The sequence below is a fragment of the Musca autumnalis genome, unplaced genomic scaffold (assembly GCF_047663935.1).
Source record: "Musca autumnalis isolate F117 unplaced genomic scaffold, ASM4766393v1 scaffold_3, whole genome shotgun sequence".
NCBI lineage: Eukaryota > Metazoa > Arthropoda > Insecta > Diptera > Muscidae > Musca > Musca autumnalis.
Genome location: NW_027411866.1, coordinates 150,018,651 through 150,045,147, shown reverse-complemented (window position 1 = coordinate 150,045,147; position 26,497 = coordinate 150,018,651). Strand labels below are relative to the sequence as shown.

At 35.7% G+C, this 26,497-nt stretch overlaps 1 protein-coding gene across 50 annotated transcripts in view; it reads left to right on the top strand.

Annotated features, from left to right (window-relative positions):
* l(1)G0196 (inositol hexakisphosphate and diphosphoinositol-pentakisphosphate kinase) overlaps nucleotides 1-26,497 on the top strand; it is a 103,203-nt gene that overhangs the window by 8,789 nt on the left and 67,917 nt on the right. For 14 of the 50 annotated variants that reach the window (XM_073974796.1, XM_073974771.1, XM_073974795.1 and 11 more), the window contains exon 1: nucleotides 18,891-19,617. The exons of 23 other annotated variants lie outside the window; for them this stretch is intronic. In XM_073974796.1, the coding sequence (XP_073830897.1) occupies nucleotides 19,081-19,617 (537 nt within the window). In that variant the 5' untranslated portion in view covers nucleotides 18,891-19,080. Of the gene's footprint in view, nucleotides 1-18,890; nucleotides 19,618-26,497 lie in introns of those variants that run through there. 13 more of the 50 variants (XM_073974794.1, XM_073974768.1, XM_073974793.1 and 10 more) reach the window with 1 other exon arrangement.

The following is a 26,497-nucleotide window of genomic DNA, read 5'->3' as shown; positions in this document are numbered from 1 at the left end:
ATACCTTTGAACGCAGCGGGCTGTCGAAGGCTGCTTTATAATCGACAAAAAGGTGGTAGGTGTCGATCTGCATCTCTTGGGTCTTCTCCAGGATTTGCCGCAGGGTAAATATCTGGTCAATGGCGGACTTGCCAGGTCTAAAGCCGCATTGGTATGGTCCAATTATCTCGTTGACCATAGGCTTTAGTCGTTCGCACAATATCCCTGACACGATCTTGTAGGCAATGGGGAGTAGACTTATGCCCCTTTAGTAAGAGCATACAGTCTTCTCTCCCTTCTTGTGGACGGGGCACAGGATACTCAGGATCCAATCGTCGGGTACTCGTTTTTCTTGCCAGATGGTGCTAACTAGCTGATGAATACACCTTATCAGCGTGTCGCCTCCGGTTTTGAAAAGCTCGGCTGGTAAGCCATCGGCCCCTGCTGCCTTATTATTCTTCAGCCGGTTTTTTTGCTGTCATTACCTCATCTTGGCTGGGCGGTATACATTCAATACCGTCTTCTGGGATTGGGACTGTGGTTTCTTCGTCGTCTTCGCTGCTATTGGATACCAACAGTTTTGAAAAATGTTCTTTCCATATCCTGAGTACACTACCTGTATCAGTTACCAAATTACCTTGCTGGTCTCTACAGGAGGATGTGCCTGTACCAAAGCCATCAGTTTGATGCTTGACTCTTTGGTAGAATTTTCGGACTTCATTCTGGCTCCGGTACATCTCGATTTTTTCACACTCCCGCTTTTCCATCTCTCTCTTTTTCCTGCGGAAAGGACGTTTCTCCTCTCTCCTTTTCTCCCGGTATCTCTCTCGTGCGCCACGCGTTGCTACGGATTGTAAAGTAGCCCTATATGCCGCATTTTTCTCTTCGGTGGCAGCACGACACTCCTGATCATACCATGGATTCCTTGGTGGGGGTCTCTGGTATCGAAGTATGGATTTTGCGGCTGTTTGCATGGAGTGGGCAATACTTTGCCATTGCCCTGATATGTTATCGGGATGAGGAGTGGCTATCTGTTGTGATTGCAGCTTACCGATGTCTAACTTTCGTGTTGTGTCTGTTCGTACTTTGTTTGCTACGTTTAACCGGGTGCGTACCTTTGCTGCAACAAGGCAGTGGTCCGAATCAATGTTTGCGCCTCGGAACGATCGTACATCCAACACGCTCAATGAATGTCTTCCATCTATCACAACATGATCAACTTGATTACTTGTTCTTTCATCTGGAGACAGCCAGGTGCCCTTATGAATATCGAGATGATTAAATCTGGTACTGCTAACTACCATGGTTTTGCAGCTGCCTCATACCATTGTCAGATGTTTCACTGTGGAGACTGAATTTCCCGACTGTTGGGCCAAAGATATTCTCCTTTTCAATTTTGGCATTAAAATCGCCTAGAATGATTTTAATGTCAGGGGCAGGGCAACGGTCATATGTTTCTTCTAAGCGCTCGTAAAATATATCTTTGGTCTGTTCGTCCTTTTCTTCAGTGCGAGCATGAGCTCAAATAAAGCTGATGTTAAAGAATTTTGCTTTTAATCGAATTGCAGCGAGTCTTTCATCCACTGGGGTGAAGCTGGAGACCAGATGTTTTAACCTCCGACCAACTACAAATCCGCAACCAAACTCATACTTTGTGTCATGGCAGCTATAATACAGTGCGTCACCTTTAGGTGTTGTTGTGACGCCTTTCCCAATCCATCGTATTTCCTGTATGGCAGTAATATCGATCTTGTACTTTTCAAGTACGTCTGCCAATGCGAAGACTGCACCTTCTCTATAAAGAGTGCGAACATTCCCCTCTTTAGAGGGGTTTGTTTTTCTTTTCTTTCGTTTTTTCATAGTATGCTGTTTTTTCTAGGGGAGGGTTACTAACCCGACGCCCAAACCCAAGTTTTTAACGTTCTTATGGGTGAACGCGCGGCACATGTTAGCTCACTACCTTTAACGGGTGTTAAAGGCAGTTCCCCAGGTGACACCACGGGGAGGTCAGTGTCCACTTGAGATGAAAGAGGGACCAAGATAAATCCTGGGCTTTGCCATGTTAAAACCGGTCAGGACCGTTGCTTGGTATCTTCCATCCCCTACGTCACCCACGCAACAGTAATCATTATTCCAAATTTCACGATTCAGGATTCCACCTCTATCCGTTCACCCAAAACCAAATTGTACCAAATTAGTACCATTTAGTACAATTCGCAACGCAATAAGTACGAATTTCCAATACTACCTCAATCCTATACTCCAACAGTAAGCTTGTTTCCAAATTTCAGAATTCCATCTCTATCCGTTCAATCAAATCCAAATAGTACAAAATTTAGTAAATTTTAAGTACAAATTTTCAAATTCCTCCATATCTCAAACATACACTTCGCCAGTAATATTTATTCCAAATGTGATGATTCGAACTACATCCGTTCTCCAAAATGAAAATTTTACCAAATGTAGTACCATTTATTAGTTTTAGTACACATAAGCAGAGCTGGGAATACTCGCTCGAATTCCACTCGCGAGAGAAACTCTTCTCGAATTTGAGCAAGTTGAGGGGGGCAACTTGCCCCCTCCCCAGCGCCAAACAAAAGCTTTTTCCACACTCAAATAAACTTGCCTCAAACCAACCAAAAATATTGCACCCAAAAAAAATTACCGCTTCCCCCCAAATTTTCACTTCCGAGTAAATCGGAGCTCTGCACATAAGTACGAAATTCCAAAATCAACTCCATATCTTAATCCTAAACTCCAACAAAAATCTTTATTCCAAATTTCCACATTCCCCTCTATCCATTCACCCATATCTAAATTGTACCTAATTTAGTCCCGTTTAGTACTTTTCGTATACATAAGTACGAATTTCCAAAACTACATTAACCTTTTACTCCAACTGTAAACATTATTCCATATTTTAGGTTTCAGCTCTATCCGTTCACCCAAATCCAAATTGTACCAAATTTAGTACAATTTAGTATTTTTCGTACACATAAGTACGAATTTCCAAAGCTGTCTCCATAACTCAATCCAACACCTCAACAGCAATCTTAATTCCAAATTTCAGGATTCCAACTCTATCCATTCACCCAAATCCAAATTGTACAAATTTTAGTACCGTTTAGTACTTTTCGTACACATAAGTACGAATTTCCAAAACTATCTCAATCCTATACTCCAACAGTAATCATTATTCCAAATTTTAGGTTTTCAGCTCTATCCGTTCATCCAAATCCAAATTGTACCAAATTTAGTACCGTATATAGTACTTTTTGCACACATGTGTAAGAATTTACAAACAGTAATCTTAATTCAAAGTTTCAGGTTTCCAGCTCGATCCGTACACCCATATTGTACCAAATTTAGTACCATTTAGTACTTTTCGTACACATAAGTACGAATTTCCAAAACCACCCTCATATCTCAATCCTACACTTCAACAGTAATCTTAATTCCAAATTTCAGCTTTCTAGCTATATCCGTTCACCCAAATCCAAATTGTACTAAATTTCGTACCATTTAGTACTTTTCGTACACATGAGTACGAATTTCCAAAACAATTTCCTTTTATAAACGCCACTTCCAAATTCCAAGATTCTACCTATAGCCTTTCAAAGTATACAATTGGTACTAAATTTAATAACTTTTAGTACTTTTCGTACATTTATAGGTCGAATTTCCAAAAACCCTTTATTACATCTTTCCAACTCTCCATCAGTGACCCTCATTCCAAATTTCAGAATTATAGCTCTTCCCGTTTGCCTAATACAAAGGGTACAATATTTAGTACCTTTTAGTTTTTTTCGTACCCTTCTAGTTCGAATTTCCAAAACCCCAGCCTTATCTCACCCCTACATACCAGCCGTTTCGTCTGGGCGATGATCTGTCAGTCATTCACTCACTCATCACCAAGCTCTTCTATATCGCCACCATAAATGCCCGAAGACGTAACCCACAAAATCAAAACTTTACAGGAGAAGCAAAAAACGTTGTAAAATGAAAAAAACTGTTTTATAGAATATAATTCTTATGAGGGCAAGTATTCAGGATATTATCAATCCTATACGAATGGGAGTATTTAATGAAGCCAAAACAGATGAAACGCTTGGTTTTGGGATCCGTCATTACAACAAAATCTGCAATATTATCCCATTTTCCGAAATGCCATTTCTTTAATAGGATCGTTGTTTTTCAACGTAGAAGCTTGAAATTTTGCCAGAGCATGTATTTTAACTTTATGTATCAGATCCAATCAAAAAACGAATTTCGATTTGCGTGTGGGTTTCGTCTTCGGGCATTTTTGGTGACGATATAAAGATATTTGCTAAACATGTGAGTGCATCGGCTTGCAAATTAATTTTCGAGACAACGGTGGTTGCGCCCTTGATCAAGAAAAACGATATATTTACAAATTTCCTTAAATGGTGAGGTTCAACGGTCCAACAGACATGAAAAACTAAAACATATAAGTCTCACTATGCGGGAGAATTCGACTTAACCATTTTTTTATACCCTCCACCATAGTATGGAGGGTATATTAAGTTTGTTTTTCCGTTTGTAACGCATTGAAATACTCATTTGCGACCCTATAAAGTATATATATTCCTGATCAGGGTAAAATTCTAAGTCGATCTGAGCACGTCCGTCCGTCCGTCCGTCTGTGGTAATCACTCTAGCATCCACAAAAATGGAGATAGGACGCTGAAATTTTGGGAAAATGCGTCTTTTGTTTGCAGGCAGGTCAAGTTCGATGATGGGCTATATCGGTCCACGTTTTGGTATAGCCCCCATATAACGGTACCCCCGATTTACGGTATTTTGACGTTTTTAGCTACATTTTCAGACCGATTTGGCTATAATTTGACATTTAGTGTTCTTAAGTGTCAATAAACATATATAACAAAACTTGTGGACATAGGTCCACGTTTTGGTATAGCCCCCATATAACGGTACCCCCCGATTTGCGGTATTTTGACGTTTTTGGCTACATTTTTAGACCGATTTAGCTTTAATTTGACATTTAGGGTTCTTAAGTATTAATAAACTTATATAACAAAAGTTGTGGACATAGGTCCACGTTTTGGTATAGCCCCCATATAACGGTACCCCCCGATATACGGTATTTTGACGTTTTTAGCTACATTATCAGACCGATGTAGCTATAATTTGACATTTAGAGTTCTTCAGTGTTAATAAACTTATATATTAGAAGTTGTGGACATAGGTCCACGTTTTGGTATAGCCCCCATATAACGGTACCCCCCGATTTGCGGTATTTTGACGTTTTTAGCTACATTTTCAGACCGATGTAGCTATAATTTGACATTTAGTGTTCTTAAATGTCAATAAACTTATATAACAAAAGTTGTGGACATAGGTCCACGTTTTGGTATAGCCCCCATATAACGGTACCCCCCGATTTACGGTATTTTGACGGTTTTAGCTACATTTTCAGACCGACTTAGCTATATTTTGACATTTAGAGTTCTTAAGTGTCACTAAACTTATTTAACAAAACTTGTGGACATAGGTCCACGTTTTGGTATAGCCCCCATATAACGGTACACCCCGATTTGCGGTATTTTGACGTTTGTAGCTACATTTTCAGACCGATTTAGCTATAATTTGACATTTAGGGTTCTTAAATGTCAGTAAATTTATATAACAAAATTTGTGGACATAGGTCCACGTTTTGGTATAGCCCCCATATAACGGTAGCCCCCGATTTACGGTATTTTGACGTTTTTAGCTGCATTTTCAGTCCGATGTAGCTATAATTTGACATTTAGGGTTCTTAAATGTCAATAAACTTATATAACAAAAGTTGTGGACATAGGTCCACGTTTTGGTATAGCCCCCATATAACGGTACCCCCCGATTTATGGTATTTTGACGGTTTTAGCTACATTTTCAGACCGATGAAGCTATAATTTGACATTTGCAGTTCTTAAATGTCAATAAACTTATGTGACAAAACTTGTGGACATAGGTCCACGTTTTGGTATAGCCCCCATATAACGGTACCCCCCGATTTACGGTATTTTGAGAATTTTACCTACAAGTTTTAACCGAATTATCTGTAATTTGAACATTTGACATTTGAAATTCTTAGTGGTTACCACACCTCTCCACCAAAAATTTTCAAGAAAGCCCCCATATAACGGTACCTCCCGATTTTCAGTAATTTGATGATTTTACCTACAATATAAAACCGAACTAGCAGTAATTTGACATTTGAAGTTCTTAGTGGTCACAACACCTCTCCATCAAAAATTGCCAACATAAGTCCATGTTCGGATATAGCTTCCATGTAACGGTACCTCCCAATTTTCAGTAATTTGGCAATTTTAGCTACAATTTTTAACAGAACTAACTGTAATTTGACATTTGAAGGTTGTAGTGGTCACCACACACTGCATCAACAATTTTCAACATAGCCCCAATATAACGATACTTCCCGATTTTCGGTACTTTGAGGATTTTACTTAAAATGTTTAACCGAACGTAGGTCGATGTTTTTGTATAGCCACAAAACAAACCTCCCGATTTTCCGTACCTTGGCTTTATTTTTTGGACGAACTTTCTGTAATTTGTTCATTTAAGTTTATATTTTCGTATAGCCCAGATACCTCCGAACTAGCTGTTAATGACATTTGAAGTTCCCACGTTATGTACCGATATTCGATATTTTGAGGATTCTACCTAAATTTTTTAACCGAATTAGGAGCTATTTGACATTAAAGGCTCCCATCAAAAACTGTCAACATAGGCCCATGTTTTATTATAACCCCTATATAACAGTACCTCCCAATTTCTAGCCCACCAAAAATTGTCAACAGTTAGATATAGGCACCATAAAAGGACCTCCCGAATGAAGCATTTTATGTTCATTATCTGACATTTTAACGTACTCACTTAAAGTTGGGGACAGGAATGAATATTTTATGGTGGAGGGTATGAAAAGTTCGGCCCGGCCGAACTTAATGCTTTTTTACTTGTTAACTTTTATAATTAGACAGGGGCGAAATATCCGACAAAGTCCGTAAGAGAAAAGAAAGGTTACAGACTACATATCTTGATAAATTTAAACTTTTCCTCGGTTTGATAATGGACCGAAGAAGTGAGGTAGAAAATACATATTTTTGAATTGTCAAGCATAAAGTCCATAAAAAGTTGCCATTAAAACTCATTACGACGGGCCAGCAACGCGGACCGGGGTCTGCTAGTACTGAATATTTTTGACAACCATTATATGTTGCCTGGCAATCGAAACATTAGATTGTGAAGATTGGTTTATTGAAGTTTGTTTCACGTTTTTCTGCAGCTTATAGGTCAAGGATCTTCAGTTTGGGTTATAGTCTTAAATAATAAAAAAAGTTAGAAAGTATAATTTTAAAATAATTTTATAAAAAATCGAGTTGATGTTACAAACAAATATCTATCATCATTCCTTACTAACTGTTTGAAAATTCCTTCCCAAACTAACTTATACCTCTTTCCAAAATAACCAATTTGCAAACTAACGAACGATAACAATTCTCTTTTGGCAAAAATTTCTAAAATATTTTTGTTTGTTTGTTTTTATTTGGTGTTATCATCTGGTTCCACAGTTCGTTCGTTTCAAGCTTGTTAATAATTTTACTCTCCTTCTATTTATTCTGCTTGTAAGTTTATCTCTATTTTTAATCAATGGCAACAACAATTACAGCATGCTGCGTATATTACTTTGTTGTTATTGCCTTATTTTCGGTTTTTGTTATGCTAAGCACGCTTTACAGGTCTTGAAAATTTCATTCATTTGTTTTCTGGTCGGACTCGTGTCAACAGCTACAGGTGGTTTATTACCACAAATTTTTGCTATTTTTGTCTAAAGTCGAAAAGTATTTAACAAAATTAATACAAAAATATTTATTAATTAATTAGTTTAAATTAGAGACAATATGTTTTACTATGACGACGTAAGTATTTTTGCAAAACAAAAGAAACCTGAGTGAATAAATGATTTATAACAAAAAGTATAATAATCTAAGAAAGAATGAAAGAAAAAAAAAACTAGTTTTGCTTATTTTCGTTTACAAAACCAAAACAAAGTGGCGACATACACAAAAATTCTAAAGTGTTAAAAAGAACTTACCAAAATATCTTAAATTCTTGATGTACTAACAAGACAAGCAAATAGAAAATTTATCCATATTTAAACATGTAAAGAATAAAAAAATTCAAGAAATGGAGAAATTGTGTTAATTTCATTCACATAGTCATCGATCTCCGTCTACATGTAATTGTATTTAATGTTGAATTGTTGCCTCTGTTCGTTCATACCATCAATGTCTGTCTGTGTACATATTCCATTAAATTTGCTATCAAAATATTTGTGATAATTCAATTATGATAAATCACAACAAACTGATTGAGTGAGTGTCTGTCTGTATATCTGATAATGTCGTTGAAAAGTGAACTCTTCATTTTGTCATAGTAAATGTTATGTTAAGTGGAATATAGATACAAACATACTTATGTATATAGTTGATTAGCGTGCATTTGACAGATAAGAAATTAATTCGTACAAAAAAGTATGTACGTCGAGTGAAGAAATTGCCAAGAATTGGAATAAAATAAATTATTTATATGCTTCTGATGTGAAAGAAAAACAAAGCTCTGTTTTCAATATCTGAAGTTTTGTTTGTTTCAAATTTTAGTATATTAGAAAATAAATAAGAAACAGTGCTGTGCTCCATCCGGAAAAACTTTTACCCCCATTATTTTAAGTCTTCTTTTGTTATAGCTTGGATTTATCAAACAGATTTATAGCGTTCCGGTTTACTTAAAGTTAAAAGTGATGATTGAATTTCAAGGAGGAGCTTCTTTTCATTAACTTTCAATGTAAAAATTATATTTTTAATGCCTCCAAATAAGTTTATTTTGCGTTTTTAAATCCATCAGATAGTAAAAGAACACATGTAATAATGAGCCTTAATATCATTTACCATGACAAAAATAATTACGTCAAAATAAAATTATTTTGTCGACACTCTGAAAAATCAAAATGGCAATTTAAACCACTTATGCTGGAAAGTCTACCTAAAACCATAAAAATGTTATACCCTACATCTAGTTTGTGCAGGTTTCTACAGTATAGGCCAAAACTAATGCAACCCCTCAGTACATTCTTTAAATTATTTTTTTATGATTTTTTGTTTTGTATTTTTCTTTTTATATATTTATGGTTCTGTTTCAGAACCTACAAGAAGATACAAATTTTTACTACGATAACAATTTTTCCTTTATGATATCGAAAAAATAGTAAAAATTAGTAGATTCTTTCAGATCTGGGATAGACCCTATATATTTATTATTGAAAAAACACAAAACAAGTAAAAAAGTATCAGTCGGCTTTGCCGACAGAGATATACCCTCAGCCTGTGCAAATTTTTTCACAAAAAACATACGTATTTAGGGGGTTTCAAAATTTTGGTGGTATGAACCGACAAAAATGTTGATTAGGATGAAAGTTCAAAAATTTTGCGGAAAAGGTACTTAAAGGAATGGACCGACATAGACCATGGGGGTGCCATAGGGGGGTTTTACACCCTTCGGGCTGTTTTCTCAAGAAGTATGGACTTGCCCCTGAAACAACTTTTACCATCGTAATTGAGGCAGCGAATGTAAGTTGCTTCAACAAAAATCAAAGTGATTCAATAGCAGGTCTTAAAGTGAACTTATCCAAAATTTTGTGTGGGATGTACGGGATGGAGTGGACAAATATAGTCCATATCGAACCTGATCTATGTCTGGTAGATATTATGAGAATGTGTAAAGTATGGACCAAATCGGAGTCCCATCAAGAGTTATCGTGCGCACAGTTTTTCCGAATATTTTTGAACTTTTGTGGGGTAGGTACCTGAAGGAGTGGACCGATATGGCTTATCTACGAACTTAAACTAAGTTTGGAAACAATATTACGAAGGCCAGATTTTGGCCGGAATCGGTCTATCCGTTCGAGAATTATCTTGCGCTTCCCATAAACATGGTGTCACAGGGTTGTTTTTCAACTTTCAGGCTATTTTTTCAGGAAGTATGGACTTGCCCCTGAGGAAACTTGTACCTTCGTATAGGGGACAGTGACCAAATCGGTTATGGACCAAATCGGTTACAACAAGAGTTATCGTGCGCACAAGTTTTGCGACAATTTTTGAACATTTGTGGGGGAATCGAATATGGATAAAATATTTCGATACCCAAAATTTGAACCGAATCGATTGATCCGTTACAACAAAAACCAAGGCGATTCGAGAGCAGGTCCTAAACTGAACTTTTCCGAAATTTTGTGTGGGAGGTACTCGAAGGAGTTTACCGATTGAGTCCATATTGGAACCTTATCTGAGTCTGGTAGAAATTTCATAATGTGTAAAGTATGGACCAAATCGGTTACTTCCTTCAAGAGATATCGTACGCACAAATTTTCCGAACATTTTCGAACTTTTGTGGGGGAGGTACGGGAAGGAGTGGACCGATATAATCCATCTTTGAACTTGAACTAAGTTTGGACAAAATATTACGAAAGCCAAATTTTGGACCTAATCGGCAGGTCCGTTCGAGAGTTATCATGCGCTCCAACCACTACACACGGTGTCATAGGGTTTTTTGTAACTTTCAGGCTATTTTCTCAGAAAGTATGGACTTGCCCCTAATGAAACTTACAGCGTCGTATAGAGGACAGCGGATACAACTTGTGTAAACAAAAATCAAAGCGATTCGAGACAAGGTCCTAAACTAAACTTTTCCGAAATTTTATGTGGGAGGTACCCGAAGGAGTGGACCGATTGAGTCCATATTGGAACCTCATCTAAGTTTGGTAGAAATTACACGATGTGCAAAGTATAGGCCAAATCGGTTATTCCCTACAAGAGTTATCGTGCGCACAAGTTTTGCGGCAATTTTTGAAAATTTGTGGGGGAGGTACCTGGAGGAGTGGACCTATATGCCCCATCTTCGAACTTAGATCGAATCTGGACAAAATATTTCGATACCCAAAATTTGAACCGAATCGATTGATCCGTTCGAGAGTTATCGTGCGCACCAGCCAGCCTGACAGACGGACAGACAGACAGACAGACGGACGGACAGTGCTAGATCTACTCAAAAATGTCTGAAACGGATATCGTACAAACGTACTTGGGGTCTAAAACCATTATTTCGATGAGGCACATTTTTGGTCGTATCAAAGTGTAAATACCCTCTTTAGCCTAAAGGCTGAGGGTATAATTAAATAAATTTTCTCTACGATTTAATTTGGCTTGAGGTCAGAAAATTAAAAACATGTTGTTCTGTTTTTATTATTATTTTTATTTGCCGATATTTCGATCGTCTCCGACACGGAGGAAAAACACGCCTGTCTAAAATATGTCCCAAACATATTTTTCAGCAAGCATATATTTGTTTGCAATCAGTCCCAAACATAACATAACTGAATGAAAATTACACTTCACCCCGGTTATTTACCTCTCTGCTTAACTGCCTTTCCCGTTTAATTGCCTCATAATCTAAATCCCCAAAAGTTTTTCATATAAATGAGTTCAAATGTCCCGGTTAATTACTTTTCTATAAGTACCCAATTCGGATATTTAAATATTTTCCCAAAAAGAACATTTAGCAATACTTTTCTCGGTTTATTACCCGCAATGGTATATTCTGAGACAATCGATTTCGATGACTACGTGAATTGCGATGAAGATGCCCAGTGTTATGTTATGGTGTTATGACCACAGATGAATAAATTTCTTATTGATTAAATAATATAACTTACATTATACCCTTAGACTTCGTTTTATTTTATGACTTATTGTTTTCTTATTATTGTCATTTTATTAAGGTTGAGATGAGATTTTTGTAACTGCTCACATAAGGTAGATATGCGAGATTTTCGTAATTGCCTTTCCCGCATAACTACCCCAATTTTTTAAAATTTTATGAAAGGTAGTTAACCGGGGTGCAGTGTATATAGAAACATCGTTGAACGCTTCTCCTTAGTTGTGAAATAAAACACATCTTCCTCAAAGCTGAAATCATCAGCGGGAAATCGGCATCTGGAATCAAATGATTGCATAATGTAATAAATAGGTACATCGATATTTCAAATATACACGGTGAAAAAAAAACGCCTATCTAACATATGTCGCAAACATATTTTGCAGCATACATATATTTGTTTGCAACCAGTCCCAAACAAAACGTATGTTTGGATCCTGCAAACCAATATATATTTGGGCGCAAACAAATTATATGTTTGGGTGCAAACAAATACAAAAGCCAAAAAAAAAAAAACCAAAACCAAAAAAACCAGAGATATACCCTCAGCCTATGTGAACCAGGGATGGAAAATTAAAAATTTCAAAAAGTACTAAAATGGTACATTTTTCATTGAAAAGGTACTTTTTACTATTTTTTTAAGGAAAAAATAAAAAATTTTTTATTCAGTAAAAAAAAACAACAAAATCTGAAGAATGTTGCAAAATGGTATATATTCTTATACCATACTGGAGGGTATAATTAACTTTGTCATTCCTTTTGTAACACATCGAAATATTCGTCGGAGACCCTATAACGTATATAACCAGGACCGTCCGTCTGTTGAATTTGAAATACAACTCTCAATATTTAATATGCAGCTTTTTTATTTGGTAAAGAAGCTTCAATTACTTCTAGGAAGTTTGGTATTGAAAATGGGCTCTATTGGTTCACGTTTTGATAAAGCTCACATACAAAGGTGCCTCCCGGTTTTTTGTATTTTGAAGGTTTGAGCCACATTATCATACCAACATTTTTAAAATTTGGTATTTAGTCTTCGTTCTGATATAGCCGCCATAGAACGGTATTTTAAAAGTATTAGCCTCATTATCCTATCGAAATTATTGCAATTAAATGCTTTGTATTCGATATGGGTATAAAACATTCCTATAAAGAATGTGGGTATAGATGCACGTTTAAAATAGTCTAGAACTGACAAACTATCGATAGTCCGACTATCGTTTTGATCGCTGTCGTAAAGCCTTGTTTAAATTGAACTCTGAACAAATTATTTTTTAAATAATTCGTAACAGATAGTAAAAAAAATGTTTTGATGGCCCATGTACACTTTGTTTTTCGTCAGCAATCAAAACAATAATTAAACTATCGATAGTTTGCCAGCACTAATATAGCCCCTATAAAAGAGGTATTGTAGGTTGTCATATTGGAATGTACTTCGATACCGCTCGATGTGAAGTCTTTTAAATGATTAGTCTACCGTAGTGACTGTAACTTGATATTTCGGATTCTCAAAGGGCTGAAAAGCTCCACGAAGAAAATCATCAATATGGGTTCATATTTTGGTATATTCCCAACATGAAGGTACATACATACATTCAGATTTTTAAAATTTCTATCAATTTTAATATTGAATTTTGCATTTTTAGTTCCACATAAAATTTTTCTAGACTAGAGTATGTGCAATGGTACTGAATTGGTCGCGGGGGTACTTCGGTACTTTTTGTATTGAAATGGTATTGAAAAAAGTACTATTGTACTGAATTTTTCATCCCTGATGTGAACTGGAACTTTCATCTACGGACAGATCGAATGTATTTAGTGTCTTTTCAGAATTTTGTGGCACTTTTTGGGCATTTGAACTTGCCGACAAAAATGTGGATTAGGATTAAAGTTCAAATTTTTGCGGAGGAGGGAATGGACCGACATATTGCATTACGGAAGTGGATCTTATTTTGAGAGTCATATCTTTTCGATAGATATCACGCCCGCTAGTCATTTCAGTGGGTTGTCGTACACCTGTTGGACCAGAATGAAAGGAAGCATTGACTTGTCCACGGAAAACATAATATGGCTGTACATCATCGGTATGAATTTCTAAAGATTCTCCGAACAGACCCTAAACTGCACTTGGACACAAATGTTGAACTTTTGTGGGGGAGGTATCCTAACGAGAGGACCGATATGGGCCATTTTGGAAGTTAAAATAAGTTTGGACAAAATATGAGGAAGGCCAAATTTTGGACCAAATGGGTCTATCAGTTCGAGAGTTATTGTGCTCTCCAACTACTACATATGGTGCCATAGGGTATGTACTTGCCTCTGAAAAAACTTTTACAGTTGTAATTGCAAGTTGCTTCAACAGAAATCAAAGTAACTCAAGAGCAGGTCTTAAAGTGAACTTATTGAACTTGCCCCTGATGAAACTTGGGGGCCGTGAATACAAGATGCTACAACAAAAATCAAAACGATTCGAGAGCAGGTCCCAAACTGAACTTTTCCGAAATTTTGTGTGGGAGGTACCCGAAAGCGTGAACTGATTGGGTCCATATTGGAATCTCATCTAAGTTTAGTAGAAATTTCACTATGAGCAAACTTTGGACCAAATCGGTTACTCCCTTCAAGAGTTATCGTGCGCACAAATTTTCCGAACATTTTCGAACTTTTGTGGGGGAGGTACCGGAAGGAGTGGACCGATATAGCCCATCTTCGAACCTGAACTAAGTTTGGATAAAATATTACGAAAGCCAAATTTTGGATCGAATCGGTTGATCCGTTCGAGAGTTATCGCGCGCTCCAGCCAGCCAGACTGACAGACAGACGGACGGACATTGCTCAATCGACTCCAAATTGTCTGAAACACATTTCGTCCAAACATACTAAAACCATTATTTCGATAAGGCACATATAAAATATATTTTATGACCGCAGAGAACGAAAATGTGAATAAAAACGGTAGAATATGGTCCTAAATCATATATAAAAAGCGAAAGCTTCTGGAGATGTTAAATATTACAGCTACAAATTTCTCTTATTCTTCTTTTGGCACAATCCCCAAAAAGTGAAGTATTTTAGGAGATTTTGACTCAGTATGGAATAAATTTTAATAAAGAGTTTAACCCCCATTATTATAAGTCTTCTTTTGTAATAGTTTGGATTTACCGAACAAATTTATAGCGTTCCGGTTAACTTAAAGTTAAATGTGATGATTGAATTGCAAGGAGGAGCTTCTTGGCATTAACTTTCAATGTAAAAAATATATTTTTAATGCCCTCATATTGGTTTATTTTGCGTTTTCAAATCCATCAGATAGTAAAAGAACACATATAATACAGTGAAATTTTGTTTAGAATATTTCTTCTTTTAACACCTTTCGTCTAAAATAAAATTTCATGTTACTTTCATGCATCAACTCGAAAAAAGAACAAAATAAGTTTATTAAAAAAATATTTGGGTGTTTTTTTGGCAAACTTGATGTATATATTTTCTTGATATATATTGTAAATATACATATGTATATTTCATTTATTCGGCGACTTATATTGAAATTTGATGGAGAATATTTTTGTCTTTGACGTCTTCTATCTAGAATAAAGTTTTTGGGACAAAACTTAATAAAATCAGATAAAGTGCAACATTAACCCTAAAACGTGATTTTACTTTTGGGACCTATAGTAAAATTTTATGATATATAATTTTGTAGAATATTTTGATCTGATACGATCACATTTTAAAGGAGTTTTTAAACGTTTTTAAAAAAGGGACCAAAAAGACCCGTTTAGTGACTCGCATGAGGGTTAATTTTTCATAAAAAGATACTCCGCATTGTTGTCAGTAATATTACCAAAGACACTTTATACATAAAATACAAGGACTCCAAGGTATCATATGTCGAATATTTCAACAAAAGTTCAATTTTTTTTCGTAAAAATTATGCGCACGATAACTCTCGAAGGGAGTAACCGTAATATTTCTACCAGACATAGATCAAGTCCAAATATGGACAATATCGGTCCACTCCTTCAGGTACCTCCCACACAACATTTCGGAAAAGTACAGTTTAAGACTTCCTCTCGAATCGTTTTAATTTTTGTTGTGACAACTTTTTTTCGCTGCCTCTATTACGACGGTACAAGATTTTTCAGGACAAGCCCAAAAGCTGTAAAAACCCGCTATGGCACCATGTGTAGTGGATGGAGCGCACGGTAACTCTCTAACAGATAAAGCGATTCAGTCCAAAATTTGGCAGTCGCAATAGTTTGCCCAAACTTAAATAAAGTTCTATTATCGGCCCACACCACTTGGGTACCTCCCCCACAAAAGTTGAAAACTTTTCGCTAAAATATTGCACACGATAACTGTCGAAGGCAGTAACCGATTTGGTCCATACTTTGCACACCGTAATATTTCTAAGAGACATACATCAAGTTAAAATATGGACTACTTATGTGAACTCCTTTGGGTACCCCTAAAAAAATTTCGGAAAAGTGCATTTTAGGACCTCCTCTCGATTCGTTTCGATTTTTCTTGAAACAGGTTGCACTCAAGGCCCTATTACTATGATACCAGTTTTTTTCTGTGGCACGTCCATACTTCTTGAGAAAATTACTCAAAAGCTGTAAAATACCACAACGGCCAGCATCTGTAATGACTGGTGCGCGCGAAAACTCTCGAACCGAATACTGCGTTGGTCCACACTTTGCATATCATAATAGCTCCGTTCCAGTACTTTTTTAATGGTAAAATGTGCAAAAGAGAGAACCGTCAAAAATTGAGTTCAATGCACACATTTTTTCAAAATGTACGGGAACGGAAAAATGGCAGAAACGTCAAAAAAACTGGAACAAATGACAAAGTCGGCGTGACAGACTATCGGAAGCCGGCAAACATGTTGCACATTTTTGCTCGCTCAAATTTGTCGTGTAAAAAGTTTCGAAAGAGAGAGCCATTCAGCGCCATTTTTGTTCAAAGAGAAGTGAACATTTTGCAACTTTTTTGGTGTACGGGAACGCATTTCGGGAAAAAATGTTCAAAATGTGTTAAATGTGTAAAAACTTTTTAGTTCTGGAACGAAGCTAATATTTCTTCCAATATTAGATGAAATGCGAAGATGGTGCTTATAGGTGCACTCCTTCCGGTACCTCTACCACAACAGTTCGAAAATATTCGCTAAAATAGTACGCGCGATATCTCATAAACGGAGCAATCGATTTGTTCCAGACTGTGGGCCCTTTCGGTCTACTCGTTAGAGTACCACCCACACAAATGTTCAATATTTTGGTTTAAGTGCGGTTAACTAGGCGTTTACACCAGACAATTTGTCTTCAAATACAACTCTGATTTACTAACACATACATACATTTGTCGGCTGTTTCCCAGCTGTCCATCAGTTTTCCATAGACAGTATGGTTAACAAATTTTTGAAATTTTTTGTTAAAACGTGTGAGATAATAATTGAAATGTATTGAAAACAAAAGACAATGAACAAAAAGAAAAAATGTGAACGGAAAACAAAAACAAATAGATGATTTTCATTCATAATTTTACAACTGTTTTTGCAGTTGGCGGGACGCCTACGTCATACAGGCAAGTTTTTGGATTTTGACAATCAATACATGAACTCAACTGTCCTGTCATTTGTAAACGCAGGGTAAGGGTCTATTGGCTGATCCTTTGGAATTTTTTACCGAAAGTACTCATAGTGGCCCTGTTTACAGTCATATTATATTTTTCGTGGGCAAGTCCATTTTTCCTGATATAATGGTCCAAATGCTCTAAATTATATGGTGACCAACTGAAATGATTGGTGTGCGCCATATCTATCGAGAGGAATAACTCCCAAAATACGACACATTTGCAAAATGGACTATGTCGGACCATTCCTTTAGGTACCTCCCCGCAAAACTTTTGAGCTTTTATCCTAATCCATATTTTTGTCGGGAAGTTCATACGCCCAAAATGCTGAAACCCGACTAAATACATAAAGGCCTGGGTACATAAGCTGCCTCGCCTGATTGCCTTGCTTTCCTGCTTCATTTCTGACATAATAAACTTACCCCCAGTTTTTGTAAAAAATTTTATTCTTCTCACACGAATTGTCAAATTTTGTTGATCGATTTACTCGCTTTAGCGCAAATGTAGAGCGCTGATTTTTAAATGAGGAATCCTTAACGATATATGGAATGGGTATACTAAAAATTAGATGTGTATGTCATCTGGGGGCTGAGCTATGAATGCCTAAATTATTACGAATATAGACGAACGAACAAAAATAAGTTACAAAAACTGGGGGTTAAAATAATAAAGAAGCCCGACAATTTCGTATTAGGTTGCCCTTTTCATTTTTATTCTTTTATCAGAAGCAAGCAAGTTAAGAAGGCGCGGCAGTTTATGTACCCAGGCCAGTCCGAAATTTGCTCGGCCTTCTTTATTCTTTTTTTATTATGTCAGAAATGAAGTGGAAAAGCAAGGCAACCAGGCGAGGCAGCTTATGTACCCAGGCCTTAAGTCTTTTAGGAAAAAAATCACACCGTCTGAGGGTATATCTCTGTCGGCGATGCCAACTGATACTTTTTTTACTTGCTAAGTTTCTGAGCTTCTTGAAAATCTTTGTTGCCCCGATTATTCTGATTAAGGCCATAATAATTAAAACCTTTTTACACAAACTTTTTGTCCATCAATTTTTGGGTGTACTCCAAATCGCTTTATGACGTCATAAATCACATACTGTTGTGATAATTCATTAAGATAAACGACATCAATCTTAGCGAGGGACTGATTGACTGGTGGTCTGATAAGGCGTTAATGAAAGCGAAAAAGAAAACCTGCTTTCAAATGTCTGGCCAGTCTTCCCTTTATAGTTAAAGGTGATAACTTAAGAAACAATTAAAACAACAAATAGTAGGGACAATGTATAACAGTAGAAAAGACGAGCGAATGGAGAATTATGAGTAACGAGTTTTTATCTCTTTGCTGAGAAAAAAAATGAAATAAAATAACAACAATAAATTTAAATTATTGTTTTAAAAATAAGGCAAAACGAAAACAACAATAGCGAGCAAATTATTATTTTAAAATGAGACTTCTTGGTTCAAAAATGAGTGTATTGCACAATTTCAATTCAAGAGTCAGTAGGTTGGGCGCACTTGTATATGACGGTCATATTTCTTACGTTTCGTAGTTGTGGCGACGGGAATAGCAATAACGGTTTTTACGGGAGGAGAAACGTTCGCTGGGATTAACGGTCATACGCAATTTGAAATCAAATTTAAATAAGTGCCAAGTGTTTTAACCATGGAATGGACATGGCTTAAAGATTGGTGGCGTTTGAAAAAATATCGTTCACAACAAAGGCGGCGAAAATTAAAACATGCCCACCTAAGTGATCCAACAATGTGCGCAGGTGAAAACTATGATGAAAATAATTTCGATACTGCGGAGGGAAATTGTGATGAAGGCCATCGTCGTGGCCAGTGTACGAATGCCGGAGATCCTAATAATACAAAATGTAAAATGCAAAATCGTGGAAGACGTCGAAGGAGGAGGCGTCAAAGTGGGAGGGCGGTTGCAATTAACAAAGAAAATGCCAATAACAATGACGTTGTTTTAGTTAACAATGAAACGACGGTTGATGCCAATGCGGCGGAAGGGGAAGGCATAGTAAAACCAGATAATCATTATGCAAATGATGTCGCTAAAGATGATAACGATAATAATAATGAAGAAGGCGATGTTGAATTTGAGGATGGCGACGATGCTGAATACTATGACGATGACGAAGATGATGATGATGAAGTCGATGACTTTTGCTATTGTGATGAATGTTTAAATGTAGGTTTGTCGTACACTGGTGTTTTGGTCTTTTGCTGTTATATTTTGATTATTGTTTTCGTTTATTGTTTTATGTTTTCATTCATTTTTTTTATGGTTGGACTTTTATCGTCGCCAACTAAAAGAGCCATTGTCGTCACGGACAATTACATTTATTTATAAATAAATAGTTTATTGGCATTTGTTTGAAACTTTGTTTCCGCTATTGTTGTCATTTTTCTATGATATTTGCCGCCCAAAATAAATGCTAAATTCTTCGTAATTGGTCATTTAAAATATCTGTGTATGCAGCACTACGTGCTGCCCCATCTATTTAGTCACCAGCACCACCACCTACCGTGTGAGAAGGTACATATATCTTGGACTATTTGCATTTACAATTGTTCTGTCATAAATTATTGAATATGATAAACACACCAAGTGACTGCTATCATTGTTGCGTACTTTGGGCAAGTGCAAACTCTTGACCGGTTGTCGCATTTCGAGAAGTTATACACTACATATTTGTTTGAATGTTTATTTGTTTGTAGCCTCGGCTAAAACAAGCTATAGTCGTTATCGTCGTATCAAATTGTTTGGCAAATATAAATTTTATTTGCATTGTTTGAGATAAGCAGAAAATTGGTTTGGTACCATTATAGGTAGTAATACCCTACCACGTTACACCTGTTTTGTATAGACATTAGTGTCAACAAAATTTAAAATGTATTATTAGGTGCCACCGTGTTGTAAGGTTTAGTAGAACGGCCATGCCCACAGGAAACCAATGTCAAGTTAAGAACCCGGTAATGAAAAATAAATCAGCTAAAAGTTGAATCGGAAAGTATTTATTGATAATAGAGAATTCTCATCTTCTAATATGGTAGTGTGAAATATGTTGTTATTACAATGACCGGAATCGAAGGTTCGTTCTTTACGAAATTAGACCGACTTACCAGTCTTGATACAGTACAAACGGAATTAGGATCCTGTCCAATGTCCAAAAAGGGTCACAAAATTCTGAAAAGACCCTAAATACATGTAGGTTTGGTTACCTAGCAGTTCATAATTGAAACAGTTTGATTAATGTTTATATTATTAAATAGTTTTTCTTATTACACTGTGCAACATTTTTAGCAACAATTCGAAACCCTAGTTGGGTTTTGTTGTGTCAGATTAAGCTCGAATTTTATGGCCCCTTCTAAACATGGTTAAATATTGAGTTTTTAAAGAAATTCGGGGCTATATCTCTGAAACCAATGCGAATCTTCTTCTGACCTCTGAAGGGAATTTGTAGATAAGGCAAGAATAAAATACTTAGAGAAATAATGAACTCGGAAAACTACATTTATTGCCTCAAATTTCAAAATATATGCAAAAATTCCACAATTTTTATACATTTCGCATCGTATTTCCAAAACCGTTAATTTTTTCTGAATATTTTCTTTTGGAAAAATATTCCCTGGAATGTAATACACAACTCATCGGAACATGTCTTTGTTGTACAATGCCTCTATGCCATTGTTTATAGTACATTTTTCAACGACGCACGTTGGGCAGGATTGAAAAAAACGGGTCTTAATTGAAAAATTGAAACACACATTTTTGATAATCTGTCTTGACAGGGTTAACGAGTACAAAATTCTACCTCACTAGCCAAAATAGCAAAGTCGTATGTTGTTTACTTTTCGTGTAGCACAGTGTTAAAATAGAACATATTTTAAAATTTAAGAAACAGGTGAAAAATATTAAATTTTGCTGCTTTTAAATCGACATAACGCAGTTTTTGCTACATAAACTTGGCATTTTAAAAATGGATGTTTCAAGCAGAGGTAATTCTTAATATTTTAGGAAAAAAATATACTGAAAAAGTCTTGTAGAAATGTGTTTAAAAAATTCGTCAAAATGTGTCCAGATTTTGCATAATTTTGAAATGTATTGGAGTATAACAAAAAAGAGTGTCGAGAAGGTCGTGAGAAAATTTTTTGTATTTTTCTCTTGATTGTTGTCTTTGATATTGCTTAAACAAAACTTACGTCTTGCTTGCGCATTTTGAGTTATGTCAAAAAATTGTGGAAATAGCTGTGGGTCAAATTTTTGCATTTTTGGTTTTTTTGTCTTCATTTTCCCTGTTATTGTTGTACAGTATGTCGTGTTTTGGTTTAATGTCTGTGGTCACCCTATATAAGACAATATGTACAGGTGCACCATTATGTTATAGTTACTATATATAATGATTTATATGAAATGATGGCGATGCCCAAGGGGTGAAATCACAAAAAATGGAGATTAATTAAAAAAATTAAATTCGGTTTTTGGTATAACTGTCGTTACATGGTAATATGGTGCAAAATTCTAAGTCTTTAACCAAAATGTCAAGATCATATATTGTTTACTTCTACAGTTACACTGTGATAAAGCTAAAGAATTTTTAATAACTTAAAGAGCACCATAAAAAATTAAATTTTTTTGGTGTATAAAGAGTAATATTTTTTAACACATCAAAAGTGCCGTTTTTGAAATGGTATCGTCAACTTCAGATAAAAATATGAGTCTTAGAAAAATATATTTTTGGCAAAAGAAGTTTAGAAATATATTAAAAATTAATTTAAAATGTATCAATTTTTCCCTACTTTTGAAAAGTATTTAGAGTTAAAAAAGTAGCGGAATATTTTATATGGAGGTTATTCCAAAACGAAAATATATAGAGATGATGTTTGATAGAAATATTTTCAATCCCTTCAAAATGCACAATTCACAATTTGAGCTAGTTTAGTTGCAATATATGCATAAAATATTCGAAAACCCCAAAATTTTACTGTACCTCTATATGGGGGCTATACCAAAACATTGACCTATATTGACAAATTTTCACACTATGAATTCTTAGGCATTCAGAACTATAAATCCTAATTTACAGATAAATGTACTAAAAAATGTGTTCAAGACCCTCGAAGTACATAAAATCGGGAGATACCTTTGTATGGGAGCTACACTAAAATATTGACCTAACTTAATAATTTTTTCCCAAATATTAGCTTAACCAATAATTTATCATATTAGACGATTTTAGATTCATCAAATAAGAAATGTAGGCAGAACCGTAAAAACACTTCATAGTTTTTATGGTACCCATTTATGAGGGCTTCGAATATACCTCTCCAATCCCTCAATTTGCACCAAAACTGTGTTCCGTTATATTGGTTGAAGTGTAAACAATCGAAAAATATTAACTTTAGATCACTTAAATGCTTCCCTGAATTAATCTCCGTTTTTTGGAATCTTGCCCCAATGTGCGACGATTTAATAAAAATGTCAATAATGTAGGGAAATCCGAAATGCGAGAATAAACTGTTGGTGTGAACTGTGTTTGAAATACGTGTTGTAAAAGATATGATGCAAAATACCGCTGGAAGTAAGCATTTTAGAGTTTCAGAATGTTCTAAAGAATCGTTGAGAACTTTATTTGGAAGATTTTTGCAAAAGGTTACTTGGTTCAACTCCCAATAGTTTAGCTGATACTGACCAGAATTTCAGCAATTATGTAAAATTTCCTATATTTTATAGATTTTGATGCCCTAGATGGAGTTTTTTTATGTGGTTTAGATAATAAGTTCTACTATAGATAAGTTCTACTAGTTTAGGGCTACAATATTACTTAAGACAGCAAGGCCAAATTTCTATTCGTTTCTGAGATAAAGGCCTGATAAATGCAAAAAACTGTAGTTTTAGCCCGGTTTAGATGAGGCCATAAAATCCGAACTGGATCTGACAGGGCAAAACCCTACTAGGGTTTTTGTAGTCTAAATATGTACTTTCAAAAAATGCATACTAGAAGTTGTTTGCATTTTCAGTGTTGCATAGTGTTATTATTAACGGTTCAGTTATTTAAATTAAATAAAATATGCAATTAATTTAAAACATACTATTTACACAAAACATAATAGTTTACAGAATATTAATTCTTAAAAATACTTATTCTAAACTTCAACATTTACTTCTATAAACTTTAAACTTCTATCAGCCTCAACGTTAGCACTCATTTTAGTTTTTGTGATGTTCGCTTTTCTGCCCTTCTTATGTGCAACGTCGTGTGTGTCGTCTTCGGCAGGCGCACATAAGTGAGCATGCGCAACCCGTTCCTACATACATTCGATCTGTCCGTAGATGAAAGTTTCAATTCACATAGGCTGAGGGCGTTGTACAATTGGGCTGAGGGTATATCTCTGTCGGCAAAACGGACTGATATTTTTTACTTGTTTATTATAAAGTTTGAACGTTGACATTATATGTGAAACACCACATCATTTATATGACCTCCAAGCGAACTGTTGCAAGCATTGATTCTTTCGAGGTCATTTTTCAGTCATAACTTCACGAATGTTAGTTTTTAAGTTCTCAAGAGTTGAAGGTTTATCTGCATAAACACGGTCTTTGGCGTAGCCCCATGAAAAAGTAAAATGTTGTCAAATCGCATGATCTTGGTGGCCAGTCGATATCGACACGGCGAGAAATTACTCGGCTAGGAAATAACTCTTGCAATAAAGCCATATTCGCTGGAGTTGTGTGGCATGAGACACCGTCTTGTTGAAACTAAAGGGTGTTTTTTAAGCTAGATAGAACTTTAAATTGTAAAAAGTAACACAAAAAATTAAATTTTGATGAAACTTTTTTTTATTTGTTTCAGTATACTCTGACAAATCATCGTGAATAGACTCACGCTTGAACAACGCTACGAAATTATCCAAATTTACTTTGAAAATCAGTCGTCGATTCGCGCAACTTATAGCGTTCAGCGATGAGGCGCATTTTTGGCTTAACGGGTTTGTTAATAAGCAAAATTGCCGCATATGGAGTGAGACCAATCCACAAGAGACCCTACAGACTCCATTACATCCAGAAAAATGCACCGTATGGTGCGGTTTTCACGCTGGTGGCATCATCGGACCTTATTTCTTCAAAAATGAGGCCGGAGCTCGTTCGTGTTATTCATGACATACGGCCAGCAGTGCTCGAAAAGTGGCCAAAAATTGGACGTCCAGAATGCACTTTGTCAATCATTTTCAAATGTTAATGTCACGTATTGATCTTTCGAATTAAAAAAAAAATTTTGACTACAATTTAATTTTTTGTGTTATTTTTTACAATTTCAAGTTCTATCGGGCTTAAAAAAACACCCTTTACATATTCTCCAAGTTGTGTTCTTCAATATCAGCAAAAAAGTCGGTTATCATATGAGCATAACGCTCCGAATTGACGGGTGACAGTCGGTCCATCGTCGTTTTCGAAGAAGTAAGGTTCAATCACACTTTTGGACGAAAGAGCGCACCAAACAGTGACCTTTTCTGGATATAATGACCTTTCTTCATTTACTTAAGGATTCCCAAAACCCCAAATACGACAATTTTGTTTATTAACAAACCCACCGAGTGGGAAATGTGCTTCATCGCTGAAGAAAATTTGATCAAAAATCACGAAAAATCAATCACAAAAAAATTCCCATTTTTGTAGTAGGTTTTGATAATTTCTATACGTTGTGTGATAGTTAAGCGATCCTTTTTCGTCAATGTCGGACTTTCAACTGAAAAGACCAACGGCCAAATATTCGTGGATGTATAAAAACACATTTGAATTTGAAAAACCAAAAGTTCTAGAACAGAGAAGCCATCCCACAGTCGATACGTCTGAAGAGCAGCTCAGCTAACAGCGAAACCAGGTCACGTAATTTGGTGACTGTGTGGGTTCGAGTCCTTGGCTTTCCTTTTTCACTTGCAAAAAATTTTCGGTCATCAAGCTTAACTCTAAACGAGAAAATTAATAAAAATCATTAAAAATGATCTTCGCTCCAACAGACAAAATTTCAAAAAATGAAAAGAAAAAATTGGTTTAACAACTTAGTTTGACAGATGTCGAATTCCAGTCCCATACAGTAATTAATATAGTAAAGAGGAAGAAGAATAAGATGAATGTATATTATGGTGGAACGTAAACACAAATACAGACGACAAAATAACAAATTCCAGCCATTTCGATTGTATAATGAGGCTGGAACCTTAAAAATTTCCAAAATCGGGAAGTATCGTTCTAAAGGGTATTTATGAAAACGTGATCCTGTACATGTGCGTGAAGATCACTGTTGGGTAGAAATGCTCGGCCTCATACACAAAAGTGTAAAAAATACATGAGTCTCTCGCAATTTGCCCACCATTGGTGAAGATAAAATCGATAGCGGAGACAAAAACCACATTACTAGTGGTATAACAGTTGTATAACAGATTCGTAGGAAGGTAAAAACGATTTTCAAGGATAAATATTTTAGAATATTGCTCAGGATGTAGAAAAGATACCCGCCTGCATAGCACTGAGCATTTCATTGTAGAAATTATGAGAAAATCGGAATTTTTTGAAAAACAAAAAAAAAAAATTATTTTTTAAGGATATCTTATGTTTTGGCCTATTACTCAGGATCTAAAAAGGATGCGCCTATACCGAAGGTGGGGTTGGTTACATCAATACATTTTTCATATACATACATACATACATATGTACATTTGAAATATGGATGTACCTATTTATTACATTATGATGATTTCAACTTTGTTATGTATTCTTTGGAATGTTGTATGTACCTATGTGTCTTTGTTGTTTTGCGTTTTTTCTATGCCCTTCAATAAAAAACACCACCATTTATAAATGTGTATATATGTAAGAAATATCCAGTGAGCGCTCGCTGAGAGCAAGTGCCATATGCCTCACATCTCTCTCCATCAAACTGACAATTGCCGCAAGGAAAATTGCCTAATGTAAATATGGACTATTTCTATTAAATAATGTGTCCGAAATCTTAAAAATACCAAAAATCGGTAGGTACTGTTCTATGGGGGCTATATAAAAACGGGAC